Source organism: Rhopalosiphum padi, chromosome 3, assembly GCF_020882245.1.
Source record: "Rhopalosiphum padi isolate XX-2018 chromosome 3, ASM2088224v1, whole genome shotgun sequence".
In the NCBI taxonomy this organism is placed as follows: domain Eukaryota; kingdom Metazoa; phylum Arthropoda; class Insecta; order Hemiptera; family Aphididae; genus Rhopalosiphum; species Rhopalosiphum padi.
The window spans coordinates 46093461-46109679 of NC_083599.1; the positions used below are offsets into that span (position 1 = coordinate 46093461).

Sequence of the window (16219 nt, forward strand, 5' to 3'; positions counted from 1 at the left end):
GTAAATTAATTTGCTATAATACTATAGTCTTACATTTTTACCACAGTTATACATATAATATATCATAATTTCCTAACATTTAAGTTTAAAAAATAACTGGGAAAAGCTATGTTGTTGATTAAAATTTACACAATTACACTTGAATACTATAGTTACCTATATGATTAAGTAAATTAAAAAAAAAATACCCAGCTAGTTAAGTCAGTTAACATTTTGAATAGTTAATTTATTATAGGAAATACTTAACTACCTATGCAAATATAAGCAGCTAGTTTAAATATTACATATTATAATGCACTCGTACATTTGAACTCACATACGTATATTCCATAGACACGAATGGCAAAATGACACGTTGCATAAAATGTCGCCGCCAACAATATATTTTATTATTTTATGTTCATTGACCGGAGTGGTGGACCATTATCGGAATCTCATCAATACAGATGGTTGTTTCGAAATGTCAACTGAATTGATGACTTCGCAGGCACACGGGTACCGTCACATAATACCGTATACTTATATTATTATATCTATTGATTGTGGGACGCGAATCGTGATAATAACAATAAAAGCGACAGCGTCGTTTCATCAATGACGATCGAAGTATAATGTATTATAGATACGCGAGTGTTTGCCAGACACGTTTTTTTTTCGATTGCTGTGCATAATGGGACACAGGCACGCCTCATTCGAACGGGTTCAGATGTTCACAAATAGAATAGCTGCAATAGGTATTAGTAAAAAAATAAGACTGTCACCTGGTCGTTTATTCGAATTACTTCACGTGGATAGAGTACTTTATAAGAATCTCGCGATATGAATGCCAAAATGTCGTTTGGATTTTTTCAACTCATTTTCTTATAATATATAATATAATGCATAAATATATATTTTATTCGTTGTAAATTCTTGTAATTATTTGAAATATGAAATAAGAAAAAATAGAATTTCAGAAATGTAATAAAAATAAAAAAATAACGCAAATTCCATATTATAGGTACTTATATAATATATTATAATTTTAATTAGTATGCAATATTCACAAATAATAACCTGAGCCGTAATTTAGAAGATATTATCATCCAGGTATATGAGGTATATAATATGTAAATTTTACAATTTTTACATATTTTGGTACTTATTTGATTAAATGTTATAATATGTATAATATATCGTTGATTACCCTGCTATAAATGTATTGTGAATTGTGATTATATTATTACTTGTTCCCACTTACGAGTATGTATCGATAATAAAATATTAAAGCAAATAATAATTGACTAATACCGCCATAAGTATATTTCTATATTTATTTCTGTAGCCACTTATTTTTGTTGTCATTACAATGATTTAATATTTAAATATGTTTATCGAACATTATAAAAATATATTGAATTATCGCGATCATATTGTACAAATACTGTATTCATCAGGTACCTTATAAATAACAGAATCTCAGTCATTAAATATTAACTAATTTACCTAATGCATTGGCTCATATTTTGGGTATTATTGAAAAACGAAAGTGACTAGACCAACAAATTTATAACAGTTTTTGAATTTCCAAGTGCGTACAAATATTTGGTAAGCATGGCGTGTAACTGAATATTATTACGCAATAATATAATATATAATACCAAAAGAAATAAAAATATAGTTTTTTTACTTCTCTTTCTTGAATAAATTCAAATCAAAATGGATTTAAACATTTATAGTTATATACATAATGCACTATTATCGCGTGTCCGTATTGTTACCAGGTTGTTATTGAAATGACGAATTAAACAGTATAATAGCGGAAAGTATACATTATTATAGTAACTATTTGCAGGCATATTTCCAGTGATGGCTATTATAAGCGTCTTTATTATAAATTATAATTTGTTTTAATGATTTTTTTTTTTACCCAGATTTTCGCAGGTGCGTTTCGTGTAAATATACGAATATCGCGTAGCAGAATAACGATCTCGAAAAATATCTTGCCGATGGATAACAAAAAACAAAATTAATAAGATTTCCACCCGCGATAGGATGTATAGGTAGTAATTCGAGTTGAATACCAGGTGGCAATTTTTTTTTTTAACGGACTACAATCCTTTTTTTTGCACCACGAACCCATTCGGCTGACAGGCGTGTGTGCGCAGTTAAAAAATTATATACAATGTGCCTACGCCTATACACACGGGTATACCCGTAAGAAAAACGTCTGTCGGGCGAACGCCGAAAACGCCTCTACACGCATTCTGCAGAGCATCATTAAGGACAATATAATAGAAAATAGTAATAATATATCCCTTTCTTCGATCATCATCACTTTCGATAATATGGCGAAGGAGTTTACCTCGGCCATATTATACTGCAGTTTATTTAATAATAATAATAATACCATACTCCGAAAATAAAGGCCAATTTCGCGATAACCATATGTCGGAGTACAGCAACAGTCTACGGCAAGTATTTCGCTTGTGTCGGCGGACGCACGGCATAAATCGTAGGCAGGCAATGTGTACCCACACACACACACACACACACACACACACACACACACACACATCTTGTGATGGGTTCCGCCTCTTAGTCGTATCGCATTCTACATATATATATATATATATATAATATTTTATGTATTTGTACACGTGTGAATGTATGTGGGACCAACCTAAAACCCGAAAACCCTTTTCACTCTCTTCGGCTGTCGTATGGTGTATTTATATACAGGGTGATTAAAAAGGAATAAGAAATATTTGAAAATCTGTATTTATTAAAAGAAACGCGGCGGGACTTTGGGCAAAATATAAGCAGTACAAAATAAAGTTGTTTTTTTCATTATATAACAAGACGTGTTCATAGTCGTTCGTGTAATCCTCACCTGAGACACACGTGGTGTGACATCAACAACCCGACGATAGTCATCAAATTCGTTCCACGTTCTCCGCGGTATCTCGACGACGCTGTAATAACCGCGATGGTCGAAAAATCGTATTTTTAACATACACCACCATAGGTTAAAAAACCGCGGGGGTTGGGGTAAGCCGCTTAGCTGCCGATCCATCGTTTACATATTGTGAACAGACAGATGCCAACGGAGTGGACACTTTAGAAAGTCGCCTAAACGACGACAAATGGCGCTCATCAGCACTCCGTTTCTTCCGTGCGGAGATATCGATTTTCGAAGATGTGGTATATTCTTTTGAATCACCGCCTGTATATATTATACTCGGTATCCGTTCGTCGTGCCGTGTTCGAGAGAGGGATAACTCGCGCGCCGGCAGATTGCGAGTGAAAACACACTACCTATAAAAATAATATTATATTGTAACGTCGCACTATATGTATTATTGAGCCACGCATGTGTGTGTGTGTGTGTGTGTGTGTGTGTGTGTGTAGGGGCGACGAGCGATGAGAACTGGTCCGAGAGTCAGGTAGCCGGTTCCCATGCATATACGCGTACGGAAGACCCGGTGCTGATAAAATACAATATTATTATATATTATATATATGAGTCGCGGGCGGATGATGGGGTGTATGCGAACCCATCAGCCTCAGACGCCCGACGACCTGATTTTTTTTTCGCATCCCGCACCCCACTAAGGTATACCTATATATATATACCTATATATCAGTACATTATGTATATATAATATATAGTTTCGCCTCGTCACTCGATAATGTTTACCGTGAGAAGGGGGGGATACCATTACCTATACGTGTGGTGTGAGCGAGCACGGAAAAAAGGGATCGCCGACGACGTAAAAACACACCGCGCGTAGCTATAATAATGTTACCCATCGGGAAACGATTATAACATCGTTAAACGAAAAAGACGATTATGATATTATCGATAATACGAAAGATAATAAATCGTTCAATCGTGATGTACAACAACAACAACAACAACAACAATCACCGCAGAAACAGAAAAACATAATATTATGATTCTACTGAGTATTAATACTTTTATTTTATTTTCATATAATGCCTAGAGTAGAGTCTCGCCAATTCGGAATTAAATCTAGGCATTTAACATGACCTTTTTTTGTTTTCGCGTAATTCAACTACACATGAATTAATATTGAAAATAATGAGAAATTAACGTTGTCGAGTACTGATGTATACCTACTGACACTATAGCACCACATAGTCACGAATAATCATATTATATGATTAAAAAAAATGCATCTTTATTATTGTACTCGTATAATAAAATTGATTTATTAAAATTTTCTATCAGTTTGGGAATTCACATTTTAGTTAAAAAAAAAAACACATGCATCAAAAACTTTATGCATAATATAAAATACCAGAAAATTGCGAGAAAATACACTATCAACTATTACTATGATTTAAAAGCTACTTACTGACTCATATCATTTTGCACATTTATTTAACTTTTAAAACATTATGCTATTATTGCTACATTCATTATGCTAAAAAAATTCTATGTGCAATAAAAAAGTTCAACCCATAATAATAATAATAATAATAAATATACGAGTAGAACCGATATTTATACATAAAAAAAAAAAAATGCTATGCTCAATATAATTTACTGTGAGCGGCGCATAAGTCGTAATAATTATATCGCCTTGACCGCGACCACGGTTATCCGCACTGCTGCCGTTAGGTCATCGTCACTGCAATAATAAAAAAAAAAAACACCTACAATATTATTAGCTTATAGTGTTTATTATACACAACGATCGTATTATATAATCAGATTTCGTATATCGATTCTGCAGAGGTACAGCTGACGAGGGTACTGCGTATACTGAAAGTACAGCTATATCGGTGTCACGGAAACGCATGCACGTGTTTTTGTCGTGACTACCTGTATAATATACATTCAATACAATTTTCAAAATCTGATACAGAAGAGTATAATATAGAGGTTCGTGTAATCGATTTCCTGCACACTAAAGCTGCAAAAGTTCTCGAACTTTTTATTCGCGTATACTGCACAACATTACGCGTGTGTTGCGGACCAGTCACGTACTCACGTCTCACTCATGCCTGACGGACTGTGTACAAATAAATAATAAAGTATTTTGTTGGTATTAATATACTATGTAAAGCAGTGGTCGCCAACGTTTTGGACCTCGTGGACCACTACAACCGTACTCTAAATTATACGGACCACTTATAGCTTATAATAGCTTTTTACATAAATACCGTTCCACAACTGATTAGGTTAGGTTAGGTTATACCAAGTTAATATAAAAATATATATGTATGTATAATAATAAAAAAAGGATTTATACAGCAACATAATACGATTATACTTTGTCACATAGTGATTATACTAGATCACACTAAGGTTCGTAAAATAATATTGCAAATAACGTTCAAATTTTTCTGCGGACCACCTAAATTTTCTCGCGGACCACTGCTATACAGTGTAGTTTAATTTTTACCATACTGCCACATAGACTTGCGCATACCACAGTCACAGTTCGCAGTCTGAGAAGGTATCTGCATCAAAGTATACTATATTTATTTCTAAGAACCACGAAATGAAAATAAACCAAAAAACCGTTTTATATCAAATTAATTTTTACAGGTATCTACTTTATTATAATATTCGAATAGGCGCGCCTCCGAGCAACGAATAATATTATTAAATTCTTCAGTGCAATAACTGCAGTGTTATATTATAACAAAAGTGGGTAGGTATATATGAAGAATTTCAAAATGACGTCGACCGTGTACGTTGTTTATTGTTTATATAAATGTTTGTAAACGAGTGGAATTATCCCTTCTCCTCCCCCTCCCCTCGGAAAATATGTAATGCAATTTTGCATATAGGACGGCTATTATAATTTTCGTTTAAAATAAATACCGTACTACGTATTCTGTATCATAATATCATATTTTACGTATATATATATATCATAATTCCATGATGCTGAAATATGCACTTTTCCACTGAATTATTTTTCGTAAGCGCGCAGGAAGCTCGAGGAACAACGTACATACCTTAGTGGATTTCTCGAAACCAGCTGAATCGTCCTGCAGGATTATCTCTCGAATAACTCGACAATAATAATAATAATAAAATATAGTTCAAAATAATATAATGTGCGTCATTATAACAACACTACACCCACTCTGTTGTTGTGGTACCTTATTCGCAAAGAATGTCGGCTTTTAACTAGGTATTTTTCTTGTATTATACGTTTATGTATATACATATTATATATATATAAATAATTCATACTCATTTATTCAGTATGGCGCACATACCATTATAGATAATTATTGTTACGTTGAGAAGCCACGCCAATGTTTCTATTATCTCGGTTAGGTCTGCAGTCGGCGGACACGCGCAGTAAAGTGCGGTGAAAACACGTTCAGATCGGTGATATACATATAAATGATGATTGCAGGAGCACGCGTCTGTGATTATATTATAGTGCTTGAAAAAGCACATATAAAAAAATAAATAGCTCGAACGACATTTTCGAGGACATATTGTAGCGGCTCGTGTCGGTTTTAAACAATAAACATGTTTTACGTACCTACGCGTTGAACGTTAAACATACGTTATATTATTATATTTAGTTTTAGTGGATTGCATCGACTTTTTTTCAAATAAACATTTAAGTGCTGAAGGAACAATAATAAATTATGCAAAGCAGATGTCCGCTAAACATCGTTTTAGAACGGATTTAGTGAAAAAAACGTTGGTATACTACATTTTATTTAAGTATACAGTTAATCGATTATCTTATAGCATAAATAATTACGTTATAAATACGTAAATAGAACAGAATGGTTTTAATTTTAATTTTGTTATTTAATTTTTCATAATTCTGTGCACTGCTGTGACGGTTTAATTTTTTAATTCTTTTAATCGATTCAAGTATTTTCTGTGTCCGCTGGCGGTACACATATTACATAGATATTATAAATCCTTATACTTAAGACTCTCTTTACACTGAAAAAGTCGGGTTTTTAGATTTTGAAATTGTCGTACTCGCAATAATTTGGTGTTGAACAATTTTAAATATTTTTAATAATTCAATCATATAATGTTCACAACCAACAAGAAAAGTAAATAACACGAATTCCTTTATATATATATATTATAATTATTTAGTAACTAATATTACTATATTTAATGTGTGCATGGGAGTCCAACACGAGTAACCGACCTCAGAAAATTACGAAGAAACGACTTAAGTACTAATAAACAATGATAAACAGTAATAGTCAATAGTACACAATATAACACGCGTAAGTCCAAATACATGTTACGTTAATATCATAAAATTCTTCATTCTCCGATGATTATCGTCTGGTTCTGAATCCTATAGCGACGTAAAGTGTGCACGGGCACTCGGGGAACGGTTGGTTTATATAAACGAAAACACTTTACATTTTATAAATCCGAAATGACCATGTTATTGTAGTCACGCGCATACACAAAATAGTAGATACAATAATACAGACAGTCCGGGGACCGGAGAAAGTCGTCGTCGACAGACCATATTATGTCTACTGCACAACCGTATACGACGATAATAAATAATTACGAGTACATATATATACTGAATGATTCACTAAACACGCTCACCCCCCGTATTTTAAAATTCTTAAGATTTTTTTTGTACCACTTAAGGAGTGTCCTGTGGCGATACAAACTTCTGTTTATCAAATGAGAACCTCCTTTTTATTGTAAACTATTAAGTTATTGATTATTTAAAAAAATAGTTTTACAGAAAAAATATGTAATATTGAATCTAAGTATTTATTATACTTAGACAATTTTTATAATTTATTAATATTGATAGATTTATCACAATAATAGTATAATGAAAATACTCTATTCGTGTAATATACAATATATCAATGGTGGCCGCTATGCTAATATGAATATATTCACCTGACACCTCAAAAAATACAACGATACCAAAAGCCAAAATGTTTATAGATACATTTTATATAATTTGATAAATTTTTATAATCGTATATCAAAAAAATTAAAATTCATAATAATAAGTAAATTTTTATTTTTATTAATAATATAAGAGATACCTACGAACCGCATCTGACTATGACGAGCGCCATTAGTTGACCAACCCTGATATGTATATACAATATACATATGTATACATAATAACTAAAATAACGCGTTCAACCTGTTGCCCGAAAATTTAATAATAATATTTGACATTATTTTTCTGGGTATAAGTAATAGTTACCTGTTATAATGTATAGCAACATCGTGCACTATTGTAGTAATGTTTTTAATACCACCTGCCGTAGTTCTATATATGTCGTATACCGCAAATAAACTATTCGATAATGTTTACGATCGTATTGTATTGACTATCGATGATGATTGTAGTGCGCCATGGCGCCAAAACCAGACGTTGAAAAACCTATATATTGTACATATTATATTTTTCGTATTGCACAATTATTTGCGTTACATGTATTGCCTCCGGGGGATTTTCCCGCCTCACCGCCATCGTATAAAAAGTCGATTCCATTGACATTTTCGCATAAACACAAGATAAAGTAGATAAACTGGTAAGTCTCTCTACAGTAAGTACCTATAGTAAGTTTTAAGTGTACCTCATCGTGTCATTGAGCAAGTCACTATAATACCGTAGATTGTAATGGATGACGTGTTAAATTTGAATTCAATAATAAATCATTGCATACGTATAAAAAACAATTATTATACGTAATTCCCACGGCGTAACACTGTAGTAGCCTCTATAGGATTAAGGGCATTTTATAATTTTTATTTTATATTATTAGTAATACGGCAGGTTGATTACAATTTTAGCAAAATATGCATTACAAAAAATGATAGTTTGAGTAATAGTTAAGTATTTCAATTATCTACCATTCATTTTGAGGACAAACCATTATTTTATATAATATGAATATGAATATTCAACTGCGTCAAAATTTAAACTTCAAACGCTCATAAAAAATGTATGTTGCTTATGCTCAAATTTCCCTCGACGTTATATACAGTTGGGATCGACCCAAACAACAAGTTATTTGCGGCCGATGCTATATCAGAACTTTCCACCATCTGTAGCTTTCCATAAGTGGAACAGTATCTAGCTGATTAAATATTGAAATAAATTTAAAAAAAGTATCAAAAAATCATTTGTTTTTAAAATTATTTGCAAGTCTGCATTAAAAAATGGAATAGTTGGCACCAATTATTAGAATATGTCATTATAGAGGTGTAAAATTGGAAAGGGTGGATTGGATATCAAAAATTATTTGAATTGCCAAATTCAATTTTGTTAGCACGATATCGATGCTAAATAATTTTTCTACAAATTATAGTGATTAGTATGAATGTTGAATTGTTATAGCACGGCGCAGTATTAAATAATATAATATTAATTTTGATTTTTACAAACTCCTCGCAGGAACTGTAGGGTGTGGACTGTATTATTGTATTATACAATAATAATTGTTATGATATTGAACAGCAAGATACCAGATGGTGTACTCGTATTAACGAAATCTTTGCTTTCCGACTGACCATCATTGTTCAATATCAATAAAATATATTTGATATACATGTAGTATACTACGTTATATATTGTGTGTGTATGTGTATAACAATTCGACGAGGGACCGGACAGCAGAAGGTACTCGGGGAAAAATGAAATTGATACAATATGATATAACAACACGTTTCATTATTTATTATGTTTGTATTATGATTATTTTTCGTAAAAAAATTTAAAACTTTTTTTTTATCTTACCGACAATGGTCATAAATTATTTAATTATAAATGTACAAATTATATTGGTTTGTCATTTTTTTTTTTTTTACAAAAATATATTTTTCTATAATAATTAAAAATATGATTTCGATTATTTTAAAATCTTATTGGTACTCTTTACTTATATAGTGGGTGCTATTGGATGTTAGTAATTCAGTTATAGTTTCTTTTATCTTTGTATACTTCTGGCATTCGTTAAGGATACATATTATTTTGATTTATTTAACACGTGTTGGTTTTCTCTTATAATCTATAATATATCATGACCAAAATACGTGTTAAATATTTAAATATTAATAAGAAAATAAACTGTAAATGTAATCATGCACACACCGCTTCAATGTGCACTTACATACGCAAATACGCAATAATATAATCCTTATGCGGTATCAGTTAGTTATATTACTATATAGGTGTGTTATATTAAAAAACGTCACTTTTTCGGCGTGTGAGCACTTTGAATTATTGAATTGAAATATTTTATCGTAATTATTTAGTGTTTACAATGTTCTGTATTCATTTGTCGTTATCGCGGATTAAATTTACCAATGTGTAATCTTACCGACTAATAAACACATCGTCGATTATAGAATCAGTTGTAGCTGTAAAAAAACATTTAAATACTAATGACCGTTATCCATTCAACCGAAAATTTATCGAAACAACAATATAATCATTAAGTAGCCGGGTATGTAATAATTAATAATAATAAGCCACTCGCAGATTACGGTCGATGTTACTATATAGTTAACGACACAGCAATATATTTTACCAATTACCATAATAATATTATGATTTAAATTAGTATACTCTTATTCATAATAAATAACACTCATAATAATATCAAGTACCTATTATTGCACGAATTATTGCGTTATATTATGTTCGTATTTGACATATTTACGTGACCTTATCTAAGCCCGAGGACTTGAAGATTATAATTAAAATACGAACAAAACAATGTAAAAACGCAGTAATAATATAAATGAAATAAAGCTATCTGTTTATAGAGCTACTATTACACTTTACACTTAATATTAACACACGTATGTTATATTATATCATATTATTATACGACTCTTTCAATGTTCTTACACCTTTTTATGTTTTACGAATACCTGTAATATTATTACACACACACACACACACATATATATAAATATTATATAATATATATAATAATTAGTAGTTAATACTGTTGTTGCCTGTTTGGCACTTGCTTATTATATATGCTGCAATGGAAAATAATACGATTAACCAATATTATATGCGAAAGCCGTTTAATTTCATAATTTGGATGGAATAACCGGTGCGCGTACCGTTTATACGAATTCTAAATAATATCTGTGTTATGTACATTAGAGGTATAGCCAGTACCTACCTATAATAGCTACACACTGTTAAATTACGACTATTAAATCTATAAAAGAAAAGAAAAAAAAATTCGATTAAAAAAGTACTACCTAAGTATAAAAATATAATAAATCATCGGCACCTACCCATATTGTTTTTGGGGGGTTGAAAAATATATTACTAGTATAAGGGTCAGATTTTTATCGCGTGTAATAAACGTAACGAAAATCCATTATACATCGCGTATATAAAACACGCACATTATATATAATATCATTATATCGATTGGTACCTCCGTGTGCCTAAGGAGTATAAAAATCATTAGCATCTTTATGTACCGCAGTTGTAAAACGAACATGAGATGACTTTTACTTTTGTCGGAATCGATTAGGTTTGTATATTAGTTTCGATTTCACGTGTAGCATATTATATAAAACGCATTTTTTATTTCGGAAAAATAATACATTTACAGATCACGCAAACTCTTAAACGATCTGACCACAATCTGGCGAATAAAACCTTCTGCGCGGATCCGCCGCATTTATTATGCTGCCGTTAATCGATGAGGACTTTGACAATAATAACGACAACAACAATAAATTATGTATATTTCACCGGTATACACATCATGACTGAATCGTGTGTGTATTTGTATATATAGGTATATTGCAATAATATCGATCACCTGACAGTATCTCAATAATAATATAATACTACTTACAATAATAATAATAATAATAATAATAATGTAATATCTGCAGCCGCGTCGACGACGACGTTCCCACGCCCTCCGTATACATAAAACGGTGGTTTGCACAGGATTTTAACCTTTTCAAACGGACGGTTTCCGTGAGAATATGTTACATTTCATATAATATGATATCGTTCCGTGTTTTGTGACGGTTTGGTTCGGTTTTTAAGTATTTTTTTGTCAACAACGCACCGTTTTCCAAAATCTGTGTCGCGAATGAATGGAGAGACGAACCCGGTGCATTATTATTCCATATCTCCGTGTGTGGGTGTGCGAAAAACGAAACGGTGAGCGTACTACACCAACCCGTTCCGGATATTCCCACACCCTTTACAGTAAATATATATTGTTTACTTCAGGTGCGCATCGCGACGATCAAAGTATGTATACACTCCCAACACAAAATAAAACGTGAATTACTTACGTAGTTATAACAACCTATAGGTGTAGGTAATAAACGTATCCTATATACGTTAACATTATAGGACATTATACCTATACGTATTAGACAGTATCTATATTATATTATATACTCGATATGATGCTAATACTTAGCTCCGTTTCGCTTGCACTGCTACTTTTAAATTTTACTACCACAGTGTTATATGTAATTATCTGAAAAAAAAATCCGTTTTTGGCGTTTTTGCTATGCGCTTTACTGGAAATACGTTTCGACAAATGTTTTGTTGTTGTTTTTGCATTGTACATAAAAAGTATATAATACGACTTTAGTGCCACCCAAAATTGTATTTTGTTCAAAGAGATTTGGAAAAAAGAATACTGAATTTGGATAAATGTTTCTCTATCACGCGTAATATATTATAAAAACAAGTTATCACAAGTTCGAAGAGATTCACAAAATGTTTTTCATAAAATTGTACAAAGTGCATAATACTGTCAAGGTTTTGACATTAAAATTCGAAAGTGGCAGTGTTATCTATCACGTGTATATGAGTTAACAATTATGGTGTTATAATTACGATATCAAAATATAATTTTCATAATATTATAATATTACCTATATGTTATTAAAAATAATTAATACATTACATTATTATGTGCCGTGTATATATTATTTGAAAGAAAAATAATAATATCAATGATAGTGATGTTGGAAACGATCTATTTATAAACTGTTATTTACAATTTTCTATAAATAATAAATCTTATTTAGAAATTAAAAGTAGATATTCTATCTTATTGTACCATACTGTTGTACAATAAAAAATTGTGGTAAATTTATAGTAATTTATAACTTGATACTTTTTATGGAGATATGATCACGACTTTGATATAGTATGACATTTTTATGGTTTATAAGTTGTAAATACGCAATTATTAAAAGTATATGTAATTACTAATTAAATTTGTTCCTCGTGTATGATGTGTATTATACAAATGAAGGGTACAGGGGAAAACGGTAGTAGTCCATTTCTGTAATTTTTTTAGGGGAACGTAAAAAAAGCACGAACTACAATCTACTTCGCACCAGTATACCTGCAGATCTTTTCCTTTTAATAATTATGGACTGAATGACATTTTCACTTAATCGATTTCAACAGTAAATATTAAGTACTCCTAATCAGCTTTCGAATCAAATCATAAAATAAAAATCTATTAAATGAAATACTGCCGTTTTTCCTCTGTACCCTTCATTAATATTATAATATATTTTTGACGAAAAGAAAGTTAAAATATAGTTTATTTAATGATGTGAACCTAGAACTGTTGATGATCTAATTTACATGGATATTTCTTGTTATTAGCTTATCGTTTTGTTAATCTCAACTTTTGCTGAATCTGTTACTCGATTATAATATTTTTTTTTCATCGCAGAAATGTGTTAACTTCCTTTTAACTGTTGTTTTATTCAGATGAAAGAAGAATTTATATTAAAGCCTGAATTGAACTCCAATTCTTAAATTAGTTTCAAACAAATCGATATTAAATCATTTTTAAAAAGATAAATTATAAAGTTTGAGATTAAAATATTGAAAAACGGGATTAAATGCGGGCTGTAAAGTATTTCCCTATACACATATTTAAAACAAAAAAATTAAATTCTGTTTATCTTACAGGATAAGAACATTATTTCCATTTTCTGTATTTATTTAACATTAGCACCAATATTTTGAGACACTTAAGTATTGGTAGTTACTGAAAATGTTGTACAAACAACTGCTGGCTATAGGTTGTTATTAGTTTGTTGTTGTGATGTAATCACGTGTTTTTTTTTTATCAAAAATAAAACATATAAAACTTAATACAACGTAGATATTATTACTATACCTACAGTATGTTTTATTACATGTTAAATTGAACTTTTGCCATTTTATTTCACTAGATTTTTATTTTATTGTTTAAATTTACATGAATTAATAAAGGAATACATCCTTTGAGGAATATTGATTAAGTCGTGTACAACAAATTGTCTGTCATTTGCACTTATTATTATTGTCATGTCGGAACCTGAACCTAACACAACAATCGAATGTACGAAATCGATGCCTTGTATTGAATTTCCATCTCCCATATTAGATACATCCAACCATTCATTGGGGTCTTACAAAAGTTGCGATGTAGTTCGTGAGCAGGAAATCCAGAAACCTATTGAAAGATCATCAAACGTAAAAGCTTTGATCGAAAAACATAGGTCATTTCAAGACAAATTACTAAATGCTAAAGTTAACGATTTCAACACTAAGAAGAAATCGTTCGCCAATGCTTATAAAAATTTATGTAGTACGTACAACGATTGCATAAAAATGAAAGGTGACACAAAGCAGGTGGAAAACGTCAACAGTTTTGTAAGATTAGAAAATATTGTTTAAATTTAATTACACTGATACAATACAGCATATAAATAATATTTAATTATCATATTAAAATATTATAATATCAAGTTGTGACTTGATATATTGAATCAAATATCAATTAAAACCTAAATTAAGATTGTTAGCTGGTATTAACTATATTTTTATTACATAGTTATAAATCAAAAAAACGTTACATAGATATATAATTTTTTTTTTTAAATGCAGATTACTATTTTATATAATGATATTTTTCGGGTATTATAATATTTATTATGTATAGTAAATTTATCTTTTACTAACAGTGTAAAAATAACTATTATTATTTTAAAGTATTATTTTTAAAACTATTTTCTCGATTCGACATATTTTTAGGTGAAAAATCATATGTTTGAAGTTTTTAATGCCAACGTTATATTAAATAATCCCAAACCACTTGATGTAGAAAAATATGTGTTAAAATCCGACGAAATCGATTTCAAAACTGGAACGCCCGAGTTAGATAAAATTTTAACCGCTATGGGCAAGCGTTTTTGGCAAAATATTGTTTCTGTAGTCAGCGTTAACGATGCCTATTACCAATGTTTGACACAGATAATGGACACTAGAAAATTTAAACATTTCGAAGACGTAATAGTTCATGTCAATTCAACGTTAAAAATAGCAGGCGATGATTTTGAACTAATCAGATCGGAACTTGTCGCTTCTTCTAAGGAATATATGGAAAAGTTCGGCATCGTATTGAACAGTAAATTAAACGAGAAATCAAAGAAAATTCTACCATCGAACCACAATAGTAAGATGAATGCGCTCAGAATGGAGTTAGCCGAAAATAAGAGGCGCACGAAAATCGCCGAAAACAGTATCGCACGACTTCAAAAGGAAAAGAAAGACTTGTTGAACATATTAACCAGTTACGATTCTGAAAACGTTCACAAAGTATCTCTGGAAAAGCGGCTCGAAGCTGAGAAACAGAAAAACAACGAATTACGAGATTTAATTAGTACTAATTTCAAAAAGAAAATACTTTTTAATATCACCCCGCCAATAAATAGCGACATTGAATAAATAAATGTTTTTAAAATTGCAAACGACTAATATTATAGTCATGTTATAATTATTTATAGTTGTAAAATAGCTGTACGTCATCGTGACTTCGCCCGGGAAATAAATGAATAAACATAAAACATGACGGTTTTATTTTGGTGTACCAAACGACCAACAGTTCATGGACAATTCGGCATTGGTGCGGCCTCGCTTATTGTGTATCAATTCTACCGAGATTAGCCATCCGCCTGTGGCAAATTAGATATTCTTAACTTTTCTAACATCTCTAAAAACGATTTCTAAGAATTTCGTCAAAATCGGTAGTTTTTGAGTCTATAATAGCCCAAACATAAGGATATTACATTTTAATAACAAGTAATAAATTGAATAATTTTTATTTAAAACAAATCCTAAAGCAACACTCATACAGAACGACAGAATAGGAGGGATACGATCAGTAAACATTTTTATTAAGTTTCAAATACCTTACT

The 16219-nt window shown here is 30.9% G+C and overlaps 1 protein-coding gene and 1 long non-coding RNA gene across 2 annotated transcripts; one reads left to right on the forward strand and one right to left on the reverse strand.

Annotated features, from left to right (window-relative positions):
* Positions 1-2744: 2744 nt before the first annotated feature.
* On the reverse strand, positions 2745-8358 carry LOC132926665 (uncharacterized). Its single transcript, XR_009661490.1, has 2 exons — positions 8205-8358; positions 2745-3297 (listed from the first exon to the last, which is right to left on the reverse strand). It is a non-coding gene; the product is annotated as an uncharacterized LOC132926665 (long non-coding RNA).
* Positions 8359-14327: 5969 nt separating this feature from the next.
* Positions 14328-15749, forward strand: LOC132925131 (uncharacterized). The gene is made up of 2 exons (XM_060989552.1): positions 14328-14675; positions 15057-15749. The coding sequence occupies exons 1-2, from the start codon at positions 14328-14330 to the stop codon at positions 15747-15749; spliced, it is 1041 nt and encodes a 346-aa protein (XP_060845535.1).
* The last annotated feature ends 470 nt before the right edge of the window (positions 15750-16219 follow it).

Coding starts and splice junctions, on each gene's coding strand:
- LOC132925131 (XM_060989552.1), top strand. CDS start 14,328: ATGTCGGAACCTGAACCTAACACAACAATCGAATGTACGAAATCGATG. Junction 14,676..15,056: donor TGGAAAACGTCAACAGTTTT/GTAAGATTAGAA, acceptor ACATATTTTTAG/GTGAAAAATCATATGTTTGA.